Genomic DNA, 21,565 nt, shown 5'->3' on the forward strand with positions numbered 1-21,565 from the left:
AATTTGCTATTTGGGAATCAATTAAGCGTTGCACTCTCTCCAGAGCCATACCGGAGATCTTTCCTGGCCCATCAGAGGCTGAATAAACAACCTGTTATGTTATGATTATTTATATAGCGCATGGCTACCCCAGCAACAGGGCGTCCCAGCGCTTACGGACCTGCCTAATTATAGTGCGGCCAGATTGGAGGTGTAAAGTGCCAAATCACAAGGGAGTCCTAAGCAGAAGAAAACAACCAGGTTTTTCGAAAGAGAAGATGGTTAGAAATAGTGCGCATACTTAAGGGAATAGAATTCCAGAGTATTGGGGCAAGATACCTGAATGACCGGCCCCCAGCTCTGCACCCCCGGATCTTGATGGTACATGCAAGAGAGAGGTCCGCAGAGCGGAGAGCCCGCGACGGGACATAGAAGGAACAGAGTCCCTGCAGGATTTGGGGGCCAAGGCGATAGAGCATTTTGTGAATGAGCAAAGGGTTTTGAATTGTATACGTTGTTTGACAGGCAGCCAGTGCAACCTACGCAGAACCTGGGAAGTATGGCAACGTTTTGGCAGTCCGAACAGAATGCGGGCAGCAGCATTCTGAGCCCTTTGCAGTCTGTTAGTGACTGTCAAGTTGGAACCAAGCATGAGGGCATTGCAATAGTCTAGATGGGATAAGACCATAGCTTGGATGATTGTCTGACGCATGGGAGGTTCAAAGAACCCAAGAATAGGTTTAAGAGAACGAAGGCGGCCATAACAAGTGCCAGCCACTCTTTTGGCATGGGATTCAAGGGTAAGTGAGTCGTCTATAATCACCCCCAGATTTTTAACTTCTTTCTTAGGAGTAGGAGGCGGGCCCAGTGTAGAGGGCCAACACTGCTCATCCCACTTCTGAGTGTCACTACCAATAAGGAGAACCTCTGTTTTAGATCAGTTCAGCTGGAGGCAGTTCTCTCTAAGCCAGCTGGAAATGGCCAAGATGTCTTCTTGAAATTTGGCTCGGTCGCCCACGGTGTCATTAGAGAAGGTAAAAATTAGTTGCGTATCGTCCGCATAGGAAATTAATTTGATGTTGCGTTCCCTGGCCAACATGGCCAAGGGGCGGACGTACACGTTAAACAACGTGGGGCTGAGAGCAGAGCCCTGAGGGACACCGCAACCTAAGGAGAAGCTGCTGGATGAGTACGGCGGGGCATGAACCTGGAAGGAACGGTCCGATAGAAATGACACAAACCAATCCAGAGCTCTGTCCCCGACACCTATCTCCCACAGTCTCCTAAGAAGGATCCCATGGGAGACCGTGTCGAACGCCTCACTCAAGTCCAGCAGAACCACGGCCGAGGTGTTACCCATGTCCTGTGTCACCCTTAGCTGTTCCGAGACGGCCAATAGGGCCGACTCCGTGCTATGTTTAGCACGTAATCCGTTCTGAGATTCTTCCAAAATCCCATTAGTCTCCAAAAAACCTATCACGATGGAATTCACATGTGCTTCCGCCACTTTAGCCAAGTACGGAAGCAGGGAAATAGGTCGGAAACTTTCTGGCTTGGAAGGGTCCAGGGTGGGTTTCTTTAACAAGGGGACAACCTTGGCATGTTTCCAGGTTTTGGGAATAGTAGCTGACTGAAGAGATCTGTTAATCAGCTCCCGTCCTTCAGTCATGATGGGGTCCTGGAAAAGTCTGAATAACTCTGGTTTAGCCGGGTCTTCCGGGGACCCAGACTTGATTTTTAAAGCCAGGATTTCCATGTCTGTCTGTGAGATGGATGGAAGGGTAAGGAGCGAATAGGGGAGGTCCGGAGGGTCTATGTTAGATCTAGAGGTCATCGAAGAACCACCAGAGTTGAGTGAGTTATAGATCCCTTGAACTTTATTAACAAAGAAGCAGGCGAGCTCTTCGCACTGCAAGTCAGACACTATTGTGTTATTGTTCCCCTCAGGTAACTTAGTCATCTCCTTCACGAGCGCGAAGATAGTTTTAGCGCGTTTAGTGCTGTAGTTGATCAACTCAGTGTAGTAGCTAGCTTTGGTCTTTTTTATAAGTCTATGATAGGCTTTAGTGGCGGTTCTAAAGTTGGTCTTAGCACAAGGGTCATAAGACCGCCTCCAAATACGCTCAAGTACTTTACATTGCTTTTTTTTGGCTGTATGTGCCTCGCAGTACCAAGGATGGGACTGTTCACGTTTGGGCCTTGATATTTTCTTAGGGATAACGTGATCCAAAGACTTGTTGATCCACTCTCTATAGGCTAAGTCAGCCTCCTCCACATTACCAGACCAGTCTGGACGGGAATTTATTAGCCTGGCCTCAAACAGGGCACCATCAAGTTTATGCCATGGGCGCCTCCAGAGAGGAGTAGAAGGCTTTTCCCTAGGGATGCCTGGGATCTTAATATCGATCTGTACCAAAAAATGATCCGTCCAGCTGAGGGGACGGGGGGTAGAAGCAATAGTTCCCTGGATATTCGAGAACACTGGGTCTAGCAGATGGCCTGCCAGATGTGAAGGCCCTTCAACCGGCTGACATAGCTAGCAAGCTTCTAGATCGCCAAGGAACTTTAGTGTAGTCGGGGAGCCACGGGACTTAAGATGGAGGTTGAGTTCTCCGAGTACACTGAAGTTAGCTGACTGCAGAATAAGTGCTGAAGCGGTTGAGACTAATGACTCCTGGAAAGCGCTCGCTGGGCCGGGAGGGCGATATATCAAGAGCTTGGTAAGGGTGAAGGTGTCTGAGATCCTTAACTTAAACAGAGTGCTTTCACAGTTGGCTATGTTTGAGGGGGACAGAGTGCAGGAATAGATGGTTTTAAAAATCATCACCAGTCCCCCACCCCTCCCTTTGGGTCTGTTTTTAGTTAAAATAGAGTAACCAGAGGGGAGAGCCAAAGCCGGAATAGCCAGTGAGTCACTAGTTAACCACGTTTCTGTTAGAACTAACAGATCAGGAGAACGATTAGTGAGGAGCTCATAAACATCCTCGTGATGTTTCACTAACGACCTGCAGTTAAGGCTCAATATCTGTAAGTTCGCAGTCATTTTTTCTACTGAGGCCGTAGCCGGTGGGGTGAAAACAGCCTCCGTGGCCTTAAAGCCACAGTGGTCACATCGCAGATATTGTGAGCCTGGGTGCCAGAGATGAGCTGCACAGGCCGACTGATGTTGAATCGCAAGCAGCGTGTCATCGTGCAGTCGCCTGAGCAAGTTTCACAATTTACCCAGTTACAGGAATTAAAAAATTCTGACATCATCAAACCTCCTTGTATGAGCTCAGCATTTGTGGCAGTGCAAAATGGAGCATCTCATCAGAATTCAAATGTCCTTAGATGTAAGTGATGCACCAAAAACCTGCCAACATAATGAATGATAATTGTAATCCTAGAGAAATGTAATCTTCATTATGAGAGAACAGCTACAAGTCTTCATCAGAATAACTTTGGTTTCAGACCCTGTTCTGGGAGGAACCATGGCAGATTTCTCATGCTATTGGTGAGACTCTGTATCTATAGCTCCCAGCACACTACAGGTTTAAGGCAAGGGTTGGGTACTAGAACAGATAGATTTGTTTCTCTCGTAGGTGAATTATACAGCTCATGTTGAATGTCTTTGTACCTCTTCTTAGCAAAACGCTTAGTGATCGCCGCCGCAGCAGACCCGTCTGCATGCATTCAGTCTCTTGTCCCTGATGAAGGCTAGGTCCCACATTTGCTTCTGCTGGCTTCCACCCTCCTGTAGCAGCTCTTTCCAGGTGTAGTCCAAACAGGCATCCTCATTTATAACTATGGTGTCAGAGGTAACCATTGAGGAGGTGTGCCCAGCAACGCCCATTCTCAACAGTGGTAGTCCTCCCTACAGGCCACAGCAAGTTCCTGGAGTGGTAGGTGGGGCCTCTGGCCAAATCTCCTCGCAGTGGTTGCTTTATGGCGATTCTGGCTTCTCTGCCAACTGGGGCTTCTCCCTTGGTCGACAGTAGCAGTACCTGTCTCTCAGTGAGCAATCTAAGTAAATGCTCATGTAGTGTCTTAAGTGCAGCTTACACATAAACCATGCAGAGCGACTGGGGGGGCTGTCAAGACATGTGCTTCTAAAAGCTTCACTCTCTGAGCAAAGTCAGCTTTTACTGTGTTCTCCTCACGCCGGGAACACACGGGGCTCACCTGACGGGCAGGCTTCAAGACACATCAGGCAGACCCTCAGCTCCTCTAGCAGAAAATTGACCCTTCCAGTGATGTTTCCTTTCCTCTAAGAAATTGGCTGTAAGTGTCTCTTCCTTGGTCATGAAAAACGTGAAAATGAATGTGGAGTAGTTTGGATTCTGCTTTTATGCACAATTTCTAGACAGGAGATGTGGAGCCGCTGTCTAAGGTTTCAGAACCTATTTGGGCTCGTTCTCTTTCAAGTGTCATTTTCTGGCTGCTATTTAAACACAGACTTTGTACAAGTTGATGGTGAGACTGACTCCAATCAGGAGTGTTCAAAACAGGGATGCAAGGGCACAGGTAAGTGTGAGATGCATGCAGCAAGGTGCCTAGAAATGTCCTCATCTTGAAGAACAGAAACTGCAGCCCCACCAGTCACCCCAAAATCTACCAAGTGGCAGTGCCCAATAAGATCTAATCAGCAGTCATTTGCTAACAAGATTTTCATTGAATTTCTAAGGGAAGACCTGTCTTTTTCCTCACTTTAGTGTCAGTGTTTGGTTCTCCACCTTCCAGCTATAGAAATGCAGTCAATACACTCCCACTATACAAAGAAGCTGTAGCGATCTTGTGCCATGATGAACCAGGGACATGCAAAGTGGATCCCTCTGATGCCAGTGCTCAGACTCTCAACACACACAGAATCGTAGTACCCTACACCTGTCACATACATGTAATGTACATGCATGCACTCAACATGCACATAGAATTTTTGAACAAGAATCTTGGATTCACGTAACAGTAGAGCTTTACATGAGGGGGTCAGTACATCACACATTCTGTGACACAGAGAAAAAGGTTTGGCCACATTAATAATTCTCAAACCCTGAGTAAGCTGCCACCACTGCTTCATGTGATTCACCCATGGAAGAGACAGTAGCCCTATACACACTACGATGGAACTCCTGGTGTGCCCCTCCAGGTCACAGAACAGGTTCTGGGTCATGTATTAGAAGAGACCGGCCTGCACACATGCAATATTAGTGTGATGCTAGGGCCAAAAAAAGGCCAGGCAACCAGTTTCACATGCAGTCAGGCACTGAGGACAAGGGTACACGTCTCTCCTCCTAACAGGGGGCATTCTTGTCCAAACACCCAGAAGGGGTAGTGTTGGACTTCCTTAGTAATGATGTTTTTCGTCAACATCAACAATCTTTGTCAAAATCTTAAAAACTTAAAATGTCAGAGTAAAGCAGGAGATAAAACATTAGTTAGAGACAACATAATCCAACACCACACCCACACGCCCAGGAAGACCTGCTAACTCTCCATGCTGAGGTTTTCACCGCAAAAGTTGAGTCTCAAGCCTATCAAGTAGAGCCTTCTCTGGAATTGTAAATGAATAAGATCCAAACATACATCAGGTGATCGATAGAGCTGTCTCTGGGGATAATAGGGCTCCAAGGAGGAAGAAACAAATTTATTATTTATAGCAAGCTCTGTAATAACTGAGAAAATCATCTTTTAAGATGTTTAGGTTCCATGGGCACAAGTTGACTTGATTGCCCCACGTGGATCTCTGGTCGAGCTCTTGAAAGCACACTGTTAAGTAGTAGGACCATCGTCCCCAAATGGCATGGTGAAGGATGGAGCAATGGAGCAATGACCAAGCCACTCTAAATTAAAGGAAAAAGTTTGATGATGTTTTGAAAGTTCTTGCTTCCTTTAAAGTGGGCAAATCATTGCTTCATCCATATTTCACAGTGCGCTGTTACCACAGGTGCACTCAAATGGAGTACTTTTTTACGTGGCCTTAACCCTATTTTGATGGTCATGAATAAATCTTGATTATTCATGGCCTATCTATAATCAATTGTGGATGCTCATGGTGTGATTAATTTGTTGAGTGCGTATTCACCAGGGCTCTTACTCATAGGCAAATTTGAAGCGAGATCTGAACTGTGCTAAGTTTCGCACTCTTTGGATCCACACATATATATACCTGAATGTATCACTGTACGTGTTCTCTTTAACATGCACAACTATTTATCCAGGCCCAAACACAATGTAGGTCCCTATGGGTTCTCTCTGAACCAAACAGATCTGCAAACAGAGGCGACAACCCTTGTTTTGAATAGAACCTCTTTTCCTTCCCAGAGAGGTGGTCTTAGTGTATTCACCAGTGAGCAGGGAACATTCACGAAGGGGTACTCTGACATTCGTGGGACACAAAAAGCGAATCTGCTCTGCCTCACACTTCGAGTCGGCTGCAGTGATCATGGAGTGCATTTTCTTGTACCAGAGTAACTACTAGCATGGTTATGTTTCTGAACCATGAGCCTTATGTTGAGCAGTAAGCAACATCCAAAGTCCTTTAAGGTAGCAAAAGATAGCAGCTTGTCTAAACTGAGTTTTTTTGTAACTGTGAATCCATTTTTCTCCTCATCTTTTCTAACCTAATCAAGTCCGCTGGTGCTGCTATATTGGGTCACCCAGCTTTGTACTCTGAGCTCCCAATCTGTTTATTATGGGAGATGAAGCAATGGTAATTCTAGGGCAAGTTACAATTAGGTGACTTCCTTGGACACCAATAGCAGGAGACAGCCGATTGCTCTCAGAATCTGTGGCTTCATTACCAGATGATTCGTGCTGCAAAATGCCACTTTCCCAAGCGTCTCAAAATCTCTGTACCAGACGGACAGTTTTTAGATAAAAAACAATGACTTTACTGTGTCTTCACTGTAACCTATTAAACTTTGCCCAGATACTAAACATTTGCTGAGCAAAATGCCATATGGAATCTCTTTATCAAGACTGCCTGTGCTTAATGGTTCCTATCATGTAACCAGTAGGTAGATTCCAATACAAAACTCAGCACAATATGTTGAATACTTGCCAAAAGTTGTGAAGGGTCAAAAAATGGGTTGGAAGCAGGAGAATGTCAGAAGATAAAGAAGAGACACTCAATATGCAAGTTAACTAGGATTGTAATTTAGCTGGCTGTACTAATAAACTGATGTTCTCTTCCAGATTACTTGATGAACGGGCGGGTGGATTACAACTACACTGGTGGAGGAACCTCTTTGACCAGGAACACAAGCTCATCTTCCACTAATTACAGCCAGGTCACTGGTAATGTGAAGACAACCAACTACAGCCATCTGAGTCCAGGCATGGGTACAACGACCACCAATTACACCCAGCTGAGCCCAGGCATGAGCACAACTACTACTAACTTCAACCAGCTGAGCCCAAGCATGGGTACAACTACGACAAACTACAGCCAACTGAGCCCCGGCATTGGTGCAACTACCACGAACTACAGCCAACTGAGCCCAGGCATTGGTTCAACCACCACGAACTACAGCCAACTGAGCCCAGGCATGTACCAAGACAGCAGGACGTTTGGAAGTTCCTCTTTGACAAGGGAGTACACCACAGCTGTGACGACACATGGTGAGTTCTAGGTGTTAAAGCTTGATAGACTATTCAACACCTAAATATATTTCAGTCCTTTCTACCCCTAAAGATCATGTACAACATTGGATGGCAGCATCCATCCCTTTCGCTGCCCTGCATCCCTCGGGTGCACTCTGAAGCCGTCTTAGTGTTGGACACAGAGCTTACTCTCTCAAATTATAGATCACACTCTCTATCACTTTAACCTTTCACCTTTTCAATCTCTCTCTCTCTTGCAACACTCTGAAGCTGCTGTCTCTATACCTCACACATAGGACTCTCCCTGCCCCACAATTTATTTCTGTAACTCCAGAGCTCCCTCTGTCCTACAATGGAGGGGCTATGGGTGATGTTTTACAGCCCTGAGCTCCAGGGAAATTCTTCCCCGCCCACGGCTCCCTCTGCACTACACTGGAAAGTGTCTTGTCCTCTGACACTTAAGACAAAATCCTAATTTAAGACAAAATCCTAATTTAGGACAAAATCCTAACTTAGGACAAAATCCTAATTTAAGACAAAATCCTAACTTAAGACTACTAAATGCCTTCTATGAATACCAAAAGTAGTAAGTTTAGGATTTTGGCATAAGTTAGTTCTGTGAATCGGGCCTTTGGACTTAAAAATAGTTTACAGTTGCCTTACATATTAATTAAAACAATATAAACAATAGGTTTTCATTGAAAATATTTAAAATTTATAAAATCATTTAATTCAAAGAAAGATCAATTCATCCATGAGCAGTGCGATCCTTTTTAATTGCTTGTTGACTGTAAAATTAAGAACAAAATTAATCTTTGCACTTGAAGTAGTATGTGCTCAGAAAAGGGTGTAGTGTATCCCTACTGCATTCATACTTTTTGCACGTCCTCTTCAGAAAGTGCAATTTCCAAGAAACACATTAGAACAGAAACAACAATAGACTGAACATTTCAGCCATGTATCGCCTGACTTCTTCAAGTGGGGTCTAATTAAGATGTGAAGGCTGATAATAGGAAATATGATAATTGGAATTTCACTTTCCCCTCAAGTTGGAGGAAATATTATTACCAGTCCAACTATAAACTACCAACCTATACTTAGACTCAGCTATAAGAGAAAATCATTGTTTGGTTTTATATCAGCATATTTAACATCAGTTTCAGTTTCCATTAAGAATGGTGCGGCTGTGCCTGTATGTGCTGCCACGCCATTCTGACCAACTAACCGTCCAGAGCTAGTTTTATTAGAGTTTCATCCACATTTTCTGCACATAAAACAATAGCAAGATCTAATATTTAAAGACTGCAATCCAATGCTCTGTGTCCGAGATCTAAATTGCATAAGTTTCCATAAGGACAAAGCGAGACAGAGACATTTTCCTGTGTTGACCTGTAACCTTGGGATCTGTTCTGTCTATAGCAGGTCTTCTCGTCTGATAACAGGCAGTGGCGTCATATGTCTTGATTACCTCCCTCCCAAACATCATTTTAAATAATATCAAACCCTGTGTTGTTGCTAATGGTTCACCTTCTTGAATTTCGAAACCAACTTAGCCACTAGTGGAAGGGGGCCCAGGAATATAATACTCATACTCTTTGTTTTAATTTATAGTTTCCAAAATTCAGGTAGACTTTAATTGCAAATGCTTTTGTTTCTCTACATAGTTAGTCTGTTTTATTTTCATAAAGACTAATCTTGTTAAATGTTGTATAATAATCTACCATGTTCAAAACCTTTAAAGGCTGATCAACATACAGTCCAGCAAAACAACATCATCGCCATAATGAACGACAGAAATGGGTTTGCCACATGACGTAGGTAATCAAGGAACAAGAGGTTTTTGATAAAACACCAGGCATGTCAACCAATATAGGCTAAAGAGCAGAGACTTTAATACACACCCATCTGCAAGATCTTTTATAATGGATATACAGTGCTTGTATTTGTTTGGTGTGTTGTAATTAACCACAATAAGGTTTCACATCTATCCCCGTTTTGTGATATTATCCCAATGTTGGTGGAGTCACCCTAGACTTAAAATGTGCAAAACAGCAGAACAATCCATTGCTGAGCAGGCATGTGGCTTTTCATGCACATCGTTTAAAATGGCATCGAAGCCCGAAAGCCTGCTTGGTTGGTAGGTAATATGGCATTTGTGTCAACCCAGAGCATTAGTTCCAATAAAATAATATTGCAAAAGTAGGTAATGTTAAGCAATGGGTTTCGGGTTCCAAAGCGCCCCCACTGAATTATATAACTGCCCTGCCAGGTGTCTCCAGTAACCCCCGCTGCCACAACCAAAATATATACTATGGTAGGGCATTCCTCTTAGCGTCCTGTAAGTAAGGCATTTGATATACCTTCAGTCGAGGACTCCTGACGTTCTGAAGTGACACAGGACTTTGACTACATACTCCTATTTAACAGCAACTAAATAGACCGTCGAATGAATCATGAGCTATCATAAGATAAACCAAGGTACGCTTTCAGGAAGTTACACCAGGTTTCGTCAGAGTTTTTTCAGACATAAGCTGTCCACACCTTCCTTACATTTACTAGAATGTGCTCCAAGCATCAAAAACATGTAGAAACATTTTCTGAATTACCTCCGACGTTTGGGACCATATTACTAGTTTTTGATCCCTTTCCTTAACTTTAGTCCGCTTTCAATAATCACTTTACAGGGCATACAAATCCCCTCTTATATCATCCCTTGTTAACTTTTTATAAGGCTGACAAATGAAGATCTGGATATTTTAATTCCCACATCGCTCTCTCCACCTCAAAAGAAATAAACACTCAACACTCTTGATGGAATATAAACTCCCCTCTAGCATCCCCCAAAAATGTAGTCCTTATCCCGGCCCCCATGATCCCAGTGGTTGGATTACTCAAGACCATACTTTCTCCAGAAGGACGGTTTCATTGTAGCACTAATGATTGAATGTATGATGGCTTCATATGAAAGCAGCCAGGCACTGACCCCCAAGTTAAAACATTGTAACTTACTCTATGCTAACATTTAGCTAAGTGAATACTCCTGGCACCACCTAGGTCAACACTCTTGACACCAAACCCCTTCTGAAAGGGTAGTCAGCATTCTAAAATCTTAAGAGCATGTCCATTCCATGCATATGCCACAGGCTGTTGGCCCCTTCTTGAATGGAAAATGTCAACACATTTTAAGGAAACACATTAGTCAGTAACAAACATAAAAAGATGTATTTATTTAAAGACTATGGGACTTATTTAGAGTAGAGGGGTAACATTAGACACTCCAATAAAAAAATGGGAGATTCCACCTCCGGCATTGCAACCCCCTAATTTTAGTATACCCAAGATTGTGAAGATGTCAGCGGAGACACCTCAAGCTCCACCATAAGCTCAACCAGGGCTCCAGCTGGCTCTCCCAGACTCAATGGCAGAACACCAACCAAATTTAGGGTGACTGGTCCACTTCTGTTCTGCTAGTATAAACTTCACAATAGACTACCATAAAAATGTTGATGGAGTTTCTGGAAATGTAAAATGTAATGTATCTAACTTTCTGGGATATACCCTCAGTATGTAAGGATGCCCTGACTGTGCACCCCCTCCTATTGGATCAATCTAAATACCCTTATAATTCTGCCGGCATGAAAGGACATTGGTCGAAGTTTCACCAAAATGTTTCTTCACATCCTCCCATGGCAGGTAGAGCAACATTGATGCAGAAAACATACCCTCTTTGGCAGGCAAACCTATACACAGCACATTTTCAACCAGTGCTTTAGCAGAGATTGTATATCTACAAACATAACAGATGGAAATTCCATACAATAAACTCTTATTCAAAGTACACAAATAGCAGAGCCATAATGTAGAAACTTTACAATAATGCTGTCTACCTAGAGTTGGAGTATAGCGATAGTTGACGTCAGTACCTTATATACCATAAGACAGTGTTTACCATGAGCTCGAAAGTCTTCCAGGACCTGCTTCCCTCAGAGTTCAAGAAAAATTCAAAGGACATTAGATCATGCTTTTAAAAAAACTGTAAACAAATGTTACCCAACCTCTGTTCATCTGATTTGGCCAGGAAGGCACCCCCACTTTAGATTAACCCCTGCACATAGACGGAAACCTTTCCACATGCTTGGTGGAAGAAGGGAATGGCGTAGGATAAATCTCTCCTTTTCAGCAAAGGACACATATTCCCAGCATGTGTGCAGCAGAGCAGAAAAGTGGTGAAGGAAGCTACTGTCACGTTTGTACCAATGACTGGGATCTTCCACACTTACTGCTGCACCTGCGGGATTATGCTTTCCTATAAGGGCCTGATTACAGCTGGCTCAGGTAATTCTGACCTGTTCAAAGACCCCTGTATACTCACAGGTTGGAATTACGAATTGAAAGCTATTTAATGTATCCAATAATTATCGGATATGTTAAAACCCTCAAGCTTCGTTAAATTTTGTCAAATCAAACCTGCCAAAATTTAACAGGGGAAATGTGTAAGGTAAATATCTTACAATGCAGACTTCCAGAAATCTGCATGTTATTCCCCACAAGCTTACAATAGGTGCTATTTATTGCAACCAATAAATAACCTACGCCGTGGTCTTTATTTATCGGAGGCGATAAATTACACCTCAACTCTTAATCAGGCCCTATGTGATTTAAATGGCTGCTCCCATCTTGCACGGCCTCCCTCCTGCCTTGAACTCACTGGTCACAGGACAGAGCTCTCTCGCTGCAATCCATACCCAGCATAGGCCTTAAGACTATGAGATCTGCATTCAAACACATATTACCTAACCCATCCTTCCCACCCCTCACTCTCCACCCAGGCCTTACTGGTGTGTCTGTTTTTGTTTTCTACTATTCTTCTTAGACCGACCGGGAAGATTTCTCTTTCCGGTAGGCGAAGATGCTTGGAGACTGTACCTCATGCCGCAGAAGGCAGATTTCGGCAAGCGGGCACTGGTGAAGGGTAACTGCAGTGACAATGGTGTGGTGGAATCAATAGTCATGCCTGATGATCTCCTTGGCATGTCTGAAGCTATAGGTACTGACTGTACCCCCATCCGGCCCCATGTTCTGTCTTCCATCGCCTTGTACATTCCATGGCTGGCCCGCTTATCCCATACTGTCTATTGTTTCCGCAAAGCCCTGCATCACTCCGCCATCTCCGTGGGCTCAGGCCCATCCATGACAAGTTATACCTAACGCTTCTTGCATTAACAGCTTCATTACCTGCAATACGCCTTCCAGCTATCATCCTTGTCTGTAAGATGGTGCTGAGGGCGCCACGTCTTGTGCATGTTGAATATTGTGTTATGTCTCTGATAAGGGCTCAGATAGGCACCTCAACAAGTACGTATTAGGCAACTTACAATAGAAGGAGGGCCTCTGAGCTTCTACCCACCCCACTCCTCTGACATAGGGAGGTTCCAGGGTGTTTTGATTCCCTTATTTTGGAAGGCAGTGATGCTGACAGTTTACAGAGAGAGATAATGGATTGTTAGGTTTTAGGGCAGCAGTGGTGGATAGGTGCATAAATTAGTCTGTTAGACAGTAACAGTGGTGTGCAAGTAAGAGAGCATTTGGGATGTGAAGTTTGTAGATATTGATAGTAGTTCATAAGTAAGTGGGACAATTAGTTGATGAGGCATGGGCAAGACTGTGTCACAGGACGGAAGGATTTCTTGACAGATGTTCACATTTCATTCTCTTTGACCCATTACCTGCTGACACCTCCTGCGAGGCTGAGATTGGCAGTCATTTTTTCTGACCCCCTGTCTTTCTCTGCACAGGCTTGGCAGGGCAAAGCAGACTCGGGGTTCCACCTGCCCATCCCCAGAGCCTGAGGAGCCGCACTCACTCCGAAGACGTGCGAGATGCATTGAGCAACCTCGACATGGTCCTTCAGGGTGAGTGAGCGAGCTAGGCATGCCTGGATCAGTGGACTCCACCTGGGAACAGCAAAGATGGTTCTGGAAACTCGGTTTCTTCAAGAGCATCTTCCTGTTCCCAATTTTTTCGAACATAGATTCCTTTGAGACTCCATCCTGGGGATGTTGACACCTGGGGGTGGGTCTCAGTAAAGATCAAGGCTGAGAGCAGGGATATTGACTTGGAAAAAAAACCCTGGGTAGAGTGTGTTAGCTATATTCAGAGCCCTCTGGTACTGCTTCCATATTTTTTTGTATGCTGAGTTGTATGCTGAGCTGTTGCCACCAATGATTGAAGAATCACGTAATGCGATAGGGCTGCTGCACATGAAGTTAAATCTGGTGTTATCTCTTTTCCATTTTCAGATTCCAGACTAACCTCTGGTGTTCCTGACACCCCAACCCGCCTGGTGTTTTCTGCCCTCGGACCTACGTCACTCAAAGTTAGCTGGCAAGAGCCGCAGTGTGAAAAGGCTGTAAAAGGATACCGTGTGCACTACCAGCTTCTTAATGGAAGTAAGAAACTCAACCATGACTCGTGACTGGGTCAAATACAAGGGAATTGATGACGCTTCCATCAGTTCTGTGATGGGGCATATTTCTGTACAGGGTTAACGGGCATCATCCACTCATGTGATAGGCCCTCCTACAGTCAAGGCATGAGTATACTCCAGCGAAGGCTTAGGGTGTCTTGAATTCAAATCACTGGAATGTTCCAGTCAAGGTATGGGGTGTTCTCCAGTGAATGCATCTTGCAACAAAGGGATGAAGCCCAATTCAGTCGAATAATGTGATGAGCTGTCCTCTAGTCCAAAAAGCTTTGTCCTCCGGACTCGGACCAGACTTCCCCTAACATAGGTATGGGGGTATTTTCCAGTCTAGGGATGAGAAGCCCACCAGTCCAGGGTGACTTATCCTCAATTCCAACTATGGGACATCCTCCAGTTATGGCATGAGGCATCTACTGGTAGAGGAACAAGCTGCCTCTAATCCAGATTAGAACATCCTCTAGTCACTGGGGTGTCCTTGAGTACTTTGTGTGGCCACATGCCAAGACTTGTGATCGGCCACCCTCCATAGAAGAGTTATGGTGCAATCTAATGCAATGATAGGGAGTCCTTTATTCTAGGTATTAAACATCCATCAGTCCAGGACAGATACCTGTTGTTGAGGCCTTCTGTGTTTGTAAGAGATGGTGGACAGGTACTGTTCTGTTAGTGAAAAGTGTGTGGGGGAGGCAGGCTATTCGTAATATTTTGTGGCTGAGAGGGTGTGTGTGTGTGGAGTGGGGTAGCAAAACGGTTAGTAATACTCTGAGGTAAGGGTGTAGTACACACCAAATTTAAGCGAAGGTATAGGAATGGCCTTAGAATTCCCCTCATAGTTTCCATCACATGACCCTTTTCTCTGCTTTTCCCTACAGGTGACTTCAGAAAAATCGACATCTCTGACCCCAAGGAAAACGCTGTAGTGGTTGAAGATCTGCTTCCTAATCATTCATACATCTTTAAAGTGAAAGCGCAGAGTGAAGAGGGCTGGGGACCCGAACGAGAGGGTGTCATCACCATTGAATCCCAGGTGGACCCCCAGAGCCCACTAAGTCCCGTCCCAGGTAAGAGAGACCACGTCACCCAAGGTCTTTGCTGACCTAAAATATATTTTGTGGGATGTAGTTAAGTATAATTTATTTTCACATAATGCTCTTCCAGCTCTCACTGACTTGAGCACACTCAAGCCCAACCCCCCCTCCCCCCCCCAAGACACTCTGCTTGTTCCCATATAGACAAGAGTTTAGCCTATCAGTACTACTTCACCTAATGTTTGACTGGTAGGGCCTGTGTTTAATCCTTTAGATGTGAGTGGAACATTGCTCCAAAGGTGAAACGTGGTATTCCTCTCTATACCTCTATTCAACATCCAGGTTTTTGTGGACAGGATAGGAAGGTCCTCCCCTGGGGCATGGTGTTCAGCCCAGGGCAGATGAATGATCAATTCCTCTGAGCAGAAGCGTTGAAGAAGGCAAACTATCCCTAAGGTCTGTTGCTGTAATTTGCAGAGTGGCACTAGGACTCTTCATGCTACCTTTTATCTCTGAAGCAACTGCTTTCTTAGGTAGTGTGTATTTTTTAGAAGCAGCTCAGATCTCACGGTCCTTGTTTTGGACCTGCCAGTGTGGTGGTGACTTTAGAACAATGTTCTTCGAGGAGTCAATTGGGGGTGGGGTCGCACACTACTCACACACCGGCGGTGTCGCCCCTAAGGACTCTGGTCAATGTAGTAAAGTGTTTGCGATGCATCATCTTTCGATCTTCTGCTATCTTCGCTGTCTTCGCCATCCCTGGAGGAGTCGACGAATAGTGAGCAAAATCACCTCCAAGGATTGTACAAATAATCAAGCTACGAAAGTACACCTCTGGTGGATGTGTCAGTGCAAAGGAAATGTTAGGTAGTTGATATGGCATATATATTTCTTACATGTTTTGGTGTTATCCTGCTACACCCAGATTTCAATGAAAAGCAGCGAACATGTCTGAAAGGGGCATCTTTTGACTTATGAGTTGGAAGTTGTCTTTCACTAGGAGACTCACACAAATCGAAAAAGGTAACAAAAGCTGGTTTTAATTAATAGCATAAACGAATGTGTTTAAAAAAAAGAAAATTAGCACACCATATGGCGCCCTTGTCACCAGACCCAAATAAATCATAGGTCATTAATTTAAACCGAGGTTATGCTCCGGATTGCAGAATTACCAAAACCTAAGATCCTAATACTAGGGTTTACTCATACTGATTGTCGCTCCATTCTTTTCGCTCAGATTCCTGTCTAACAGTGAAATAAGATATAAGCTTGACATAGCATCTATATCTCTGGTTACGATTCTTTGCATTAGCAGCTGTCTCTGTCTATCTAATTTCCTTTCTGACTCCCAGTTTCACTTTTCTCCAGCAGTCTTTCTGCCCCATCCCTTTCTTTTGTGCTTTCACACATTCTCTTTCACTCTTATTCCTTTCTCTCACCATTTCTGACACATCTCTGTTCTTGCAGGTTCTCCATTCACGTTGAGCACCCCCAGTGCACCGGGGCCTTTGGTTTTCACTGCCCTGAGCCCTGACTCCCTTCAGCTCAGCTGGGAGCGCCCCCGCAAGCCCAATGGATCCATTCTGGGCTACATGGTGACCTGTGAGACACTTCAAGGCGGAGGTAGGTTCTTGCTAGAGATGCATTTTGTGTAGGGGTTGGCATTTTGATTTCCCTTTGCCTCACCGGAATGGGAGAACCATGGACAAAAAGTCTAGCTATTGCTTCCAGACACCCTCTCTGCCAAGTTTTCAACATCCAGATGGCTTACATAATTAATATCAGTTTTTCAAATGTAGGAGAACCTAGAAACATCTATGTGGAAGGGGATGATCCAGAGACCACGTTGACTGTGCCGTACCTCAGTGAGAATGTCCAGTACAAGTTCAAGGTGCAGGCCAAGACCACCCAAGGGTTTGGGCCAGAGCGAGAAGGAATCATCACCATTGAGTCTCAGGATGGAGGTATATCTGCTCTTATTAACTCCAGGAGGTTTGGTGCCAGGGGGCAACAGGGGCTGTACAACAGCTCTTGCAAGACCTGCTCATTTAAATGTCTCACATTCCCTGTTCACCTGTTACTTTCTTCTTTGCAGGTACATTCTCTCAGTTTGGAGGGCAACAGGTTAGCCGTCAGGAGGTGTACAACTTCCCGACTGAGTATAGCAGCAACACCAGCATTACCCGATCAACTCTCGACCCCTTCTTCACAGGTAAGACTTCAGTCCTGTTCATGGCCTGTATTTATGAGACCTTCAGCCTTTTGAGTGATCAGTTTTGTCTTAATCACACTAAGAAATATTCTGAAGTGTTGGAGCGGAGATAAGGGCAAGGGATGAGGGCTAGATTTGATGTGGACATCTGTGAAGGGGAGGGAGATAGTAGTACATGGAGTATACGAGATGGATGGACAACAGGTGCATGGTGTACACAAAGAGATGGATAACACATGCAAGGTATAAATAGAATGAAACTGGTAAATAGAGTCCATTAATGAACAGACAAGGGAGCCTAGTACATGGTGAGCAAGATGATGGATGGCAGAAAGTAGTCTACACTGAGAATAGGTAGTTGATAGCTAAATAGTGATACATATTGAGAATTGATGGATGGGTGCCAGAATTGATAGATAACATGAGCACGTAAATTAACACAATATTCAGGTAAGTGGGCAGGAGTGCGAGTAAGGTGCTGCACTGCTTTTTTTTATTGGCTTCTGCCTTGATTTTAAACTACCTTCGTTAGTAGTCTTAACCCAGCTTTTTACAATTTGAGTGTATTTAATATAATTGGGTGTACTTTAATTATTTCAACGTACCTACCTTACTGTTGTCATCCCACTCTCTGGTCCGCCGCAGAGGCTCTCGTTTGAGCAGAGAGAGTGTTTCACGGTTTCTCTATTTCAAGTCACAATTGATCACCATCTCAGGTGGTTGGCGTCTCAGCTCGTGCACTACTTCTGAGGGGATACATCTTAATATAATGCTATTCCGGTCATGCCCGTCTGCACCCAGATCGCGCGAGGGCCAGAATCCCTGCCCTTTTTATCCCAGGAAGAATGCATCCTTTATTTTACTCAAATAATGAGCTTCGAGTATTGGATACAGTCGGTAAGCACCGAAATTGCTCCATACTAGAACCGGACATTGACTTAAATCTCTCTACTTGCCCTTACTGCAAGTTATCCCTCACAAAGCTTCCAATCAGGTATCATAAGCATAGGTTACCTAACACACAAGAAAAGACACAGGTGAACAAGCTCTTCAAATGTTCATTAATAAATGCAAGGTCTCTAGTTAAGAATAGACACAAACCTGCTCTTCATGCTGAAACCTATAAGACAGACATAGTATTTATTACTGAAACATAGGCAAACGAAGCATCAGGCCCAGATTTGATTGAAGCCACACCTTCAGGATATAAAATGGTGCATGTTGACAGGAAACGAAAGAGAGGAGGGGGTTAGCTATCATTATTAGAGATTCTATTAATATAAAATACACTCCAGGCACGAATGTTGCAAGCTGCGAAAAAATCTTTTTACAAATTGAATTAATAAAAAACGACTCATTAAAAGGAATAGTATTATATCTTCTGCAGGAGCTAAGAGAAACCTTTCTCGCAAATAAGAGCACCGTAATAGAGGGCACTGTCACGAGTTCTGATTACCCAGTACTAGGCGACTTCAACTTTCACCTAGAAAACGACAACGGCCAGGACACTATCCATTTGTTAAAACTCATGGAGACTGTAGGCCTTGACCAGAGAATTGAAGCTCCCACCCACTTTGCGGGCCATACACTGGATGGTATTTTTTTAAATAATACTTACCTAGCAGTCACAGACGTTCTTCCCCCACTATGGTCTGATCATAAGGCTGTATTTTTTTCTATCAGTCCACCCCATGCACAAAAAGTAGCCAGAGCTTCACCTTCCGGTACCTTTGATTTCAGATCAAGGAGCAAGATAAACTCACACGAACTTGAAAGAATCCTTGTATATACACTATCTTCAATAAGCATAACTGATAATGATGTGGAGATAGCTGCTCATGAATACACTATCTTGGTAAAAGAGACCATGGACTTTCTAGCACCCGAAAAAGGCAGAAAGACCAGCGCAGCACCCCGTCTGAACCTTGGTTCTCTGAAAGCCCAAGGTCACAGAAGCAAACATGTAGGAGACTAGAACGAAACAGGAGATCCGATTATGATCCTCTAGATAGAGTGACCTACAAAAAAGCCATTGCCAAATATAAGACTCTGATACATTTGATTTGATTGATTTATCAATTTATAGAGCGTGCGAATGCCCGAAGGCGTCTTGGCGCTAAGATATACCCTTGGCTCTTGAAGATGTTAATTAGATACATTGGAAGAAAACAAAATACTTTACTGAAAAAATTATTTTGGCTGAAAACTCAGCCAGTGAACTTTTTAGTATGATAACTAAATTATCAAAAATGGGAACAAGAAAGGATAGTACAGCAAATAACACTTTTTGTGATACCTTTCCCAGCTTCTTTTAAGGCAAAGTCACTGAGGTTTTCGATTCCTTCATACTAAACCACAAGGAAGAATCCATTTCGTTGAGGTCGACTTTCCCACAATTCGTGATAGGTTCTCTCCCCTTGACAGAGAGCAGGTTATGAAACTCATAATAGCTTGTAAATCAGGGTCCCCATTAGATCTCTGTCCCAATAAAATCATACATTTAGCTCCAAGGATTTTTGAAGAGCAACTCACACAAATCCTCAACAAAGTGCTAAGTACAGGACATATTCCCACTGAATGGAAGGTGGCATCCATCCTACCCATACTGAAAAAAAGCAACCTGGACCCCACTAAACTAGTAGCTATATGCCCATTTCCAGACATCTCTTTCCAGCCAAATTACTTGAAAAAGCATTAAATAACGAATTGATGGCCTGTATTGACAGCAATACTCTGCAGAACACCTCCCAATATGGCTTCGGAAAGGCGCATAGCGCTGAAACTGCCTTGCTTGCCGCCTCTGTAGAGATCAGATGGACCATGGATAAAGATGGTCCAGTCATCCTGATATTACTTGATTCCTTGGCGGCGTTTGACACGGTTAACTACACCATCCTGATTGACCGACTTAGGGGAATAAGAGGCGTAGCCTTGACTTTACTGAAAGACTGTCTAACAAATAGAAGAAACTATGTTGCCTTGGGCAATTTTACATCACAACAATTCAGTTTGCCATGTGGGATGCTGCAAGGCTCCTCACTAAGCCCCACCCTTTTATATTTGTACATCGCCACCCTGGTCAAACTGATAAAGTCCCTGGGGTTCTCAGTTGTGTCCTACGCTGATGACGCAAAAATTGTAGTGTCAATCCCCAAAGATCAGGAAGAGGTGGGCCACAGATTTTGTTCCTGTATGGCTCAAATTGATTATAGGATGAGAACAAATTGCCTAAAATTAAACTCTGGCAAAACAGAAGTGCTACTTTTTGGAAACAACAGATCTGTTTGGTCGCCAATCTGGTGGCCCCAGAACATGGGACCCCCACTGACACCTGTTCAAAAAGGAAGGAACCTGGGAGTTATCTTTGATGTTAAGCTCCACTTTGATCACCAAGTAAAAGCACTACCTTCTTTTGTATTTTATACACTAACACTGAAAAGAAAATAAGGCCTTTCATCCCGAATGAACTCCAAAAAACTGTTGTTACCTCCTCTATCTTGACTAAGCTGAACTACAGAAATGCTCTCTTTATCGGTATTTGGAAAAAGTCATTACAAAAACTACAAACACTACAAAAAAGCGGCAGCCAGACTTCTTGCCGGAATTCCTAGACACAAGTCAGCAGCCCAAACTCTGGTCAATCTGCATTGGCTACCCATAGCAAAATGTCTAGAGTTTAAAACATTATGTATAACCTTTAAAGCATTGCATACCTCTGGACCAAGCTATTTTCACAAAAAGTTGGCCTGGTACTCCCCAAGCAGAAAGCTCAGATCCTCTGATGCAATGCTACTTTCCACCCCTAGAGCAAAGCTAATGACTTGGGGTAGTAGGAGTTTCTCACTGAAGGCAACCACACTCTGGAATACGCGACCCCAGCCTATTAAGAACTGTTCCGACTTCCTGAGTTTTCACCAGTCTACACCAGCGCCAAGATGCCTCCGGGCATTCAAGCTCTATACAAATAAAAATCAAATCATTAAGTAGTTTTCTTCTGATTAATAGATGGTGGTCTATGGTGAGAGAAATGTGGAATGAATTGATGCCAGATACTTGAACATTGTCTGAGCAGGTGAAATCAAAACAGATGTAAATGATGCCAACTATTGAGATCTGGCTGAACAGTTGAATTCAATGCTAGATAGTGGTACAAGGTGTGAACAGGTGGAACTAATATCAGATACTACAACATCTTGAGTATACAGTCAATGTGTTTAGGATAGCAGTTCTTTGTTTGAATGGTGGATGGATGCCAAATACTGGTATATGCATCACACACAG

At 43.9% G+C, this 21,565-nt stretch overlaps 1 protein-coding gene across 1 annotated transcript in view; it reads left to right on the plus strand.

Moving 5' to 3' along the window:
- Positions 1 to 21,565, plus strand: part of ITGB4 (integrin subunit beta 4) — a 293,817-nt gene that overhangs the window by 255,405 nt on the left and 16,847 nt on the right. Inside the window, exons 34-40 of the mRNA XM_078654540.1 lie at positions 7,153 to 7,578; positions 13,356 to 13,472; positions 13,860 to 14,009; positions 14,917 to 15,105; positions 16,540 to 16,695; positions 16,872 to 17,036; positions 17,168 to 17,284. Of these exons, the coding sequence (XP_078510666.1) occupies positions 7,153 to 7,578; positions 13,356 to 13,472; positions 13,860 to 14,009; positions 14,917 to 15,105; positions 16,540 to 16,695; positions 16,872 to 17,036; positions 17,168 to 17,284 (1,320 nt within the window). The remainder of the gene's footprint in view (positions 1 to 7,152; positions 7,579 to 13,355; positions 13,473 to 13,859; positions 14,010 to 14,916; positions 15,106 to 16,539; positions 16,696 to 16,871; positions 17,037 to 17,167; positions 17,285 to 21,565) is intronic.

Source organism: Lissotriton helveticus, chromosome 7 (genome assembly GCF_964261635.1).
Source record: "Lissotriton helveticus chromosome 7, aLisHel1.1, whole genome shotgun sequence".
In the NCBI taxonomy this organism is placed as follows: Eukaryota; Metazoa; Chordata; class Amphibia; order Caudata; family Salamandridae; genus Lissotriton; species Lissotriton helveticus.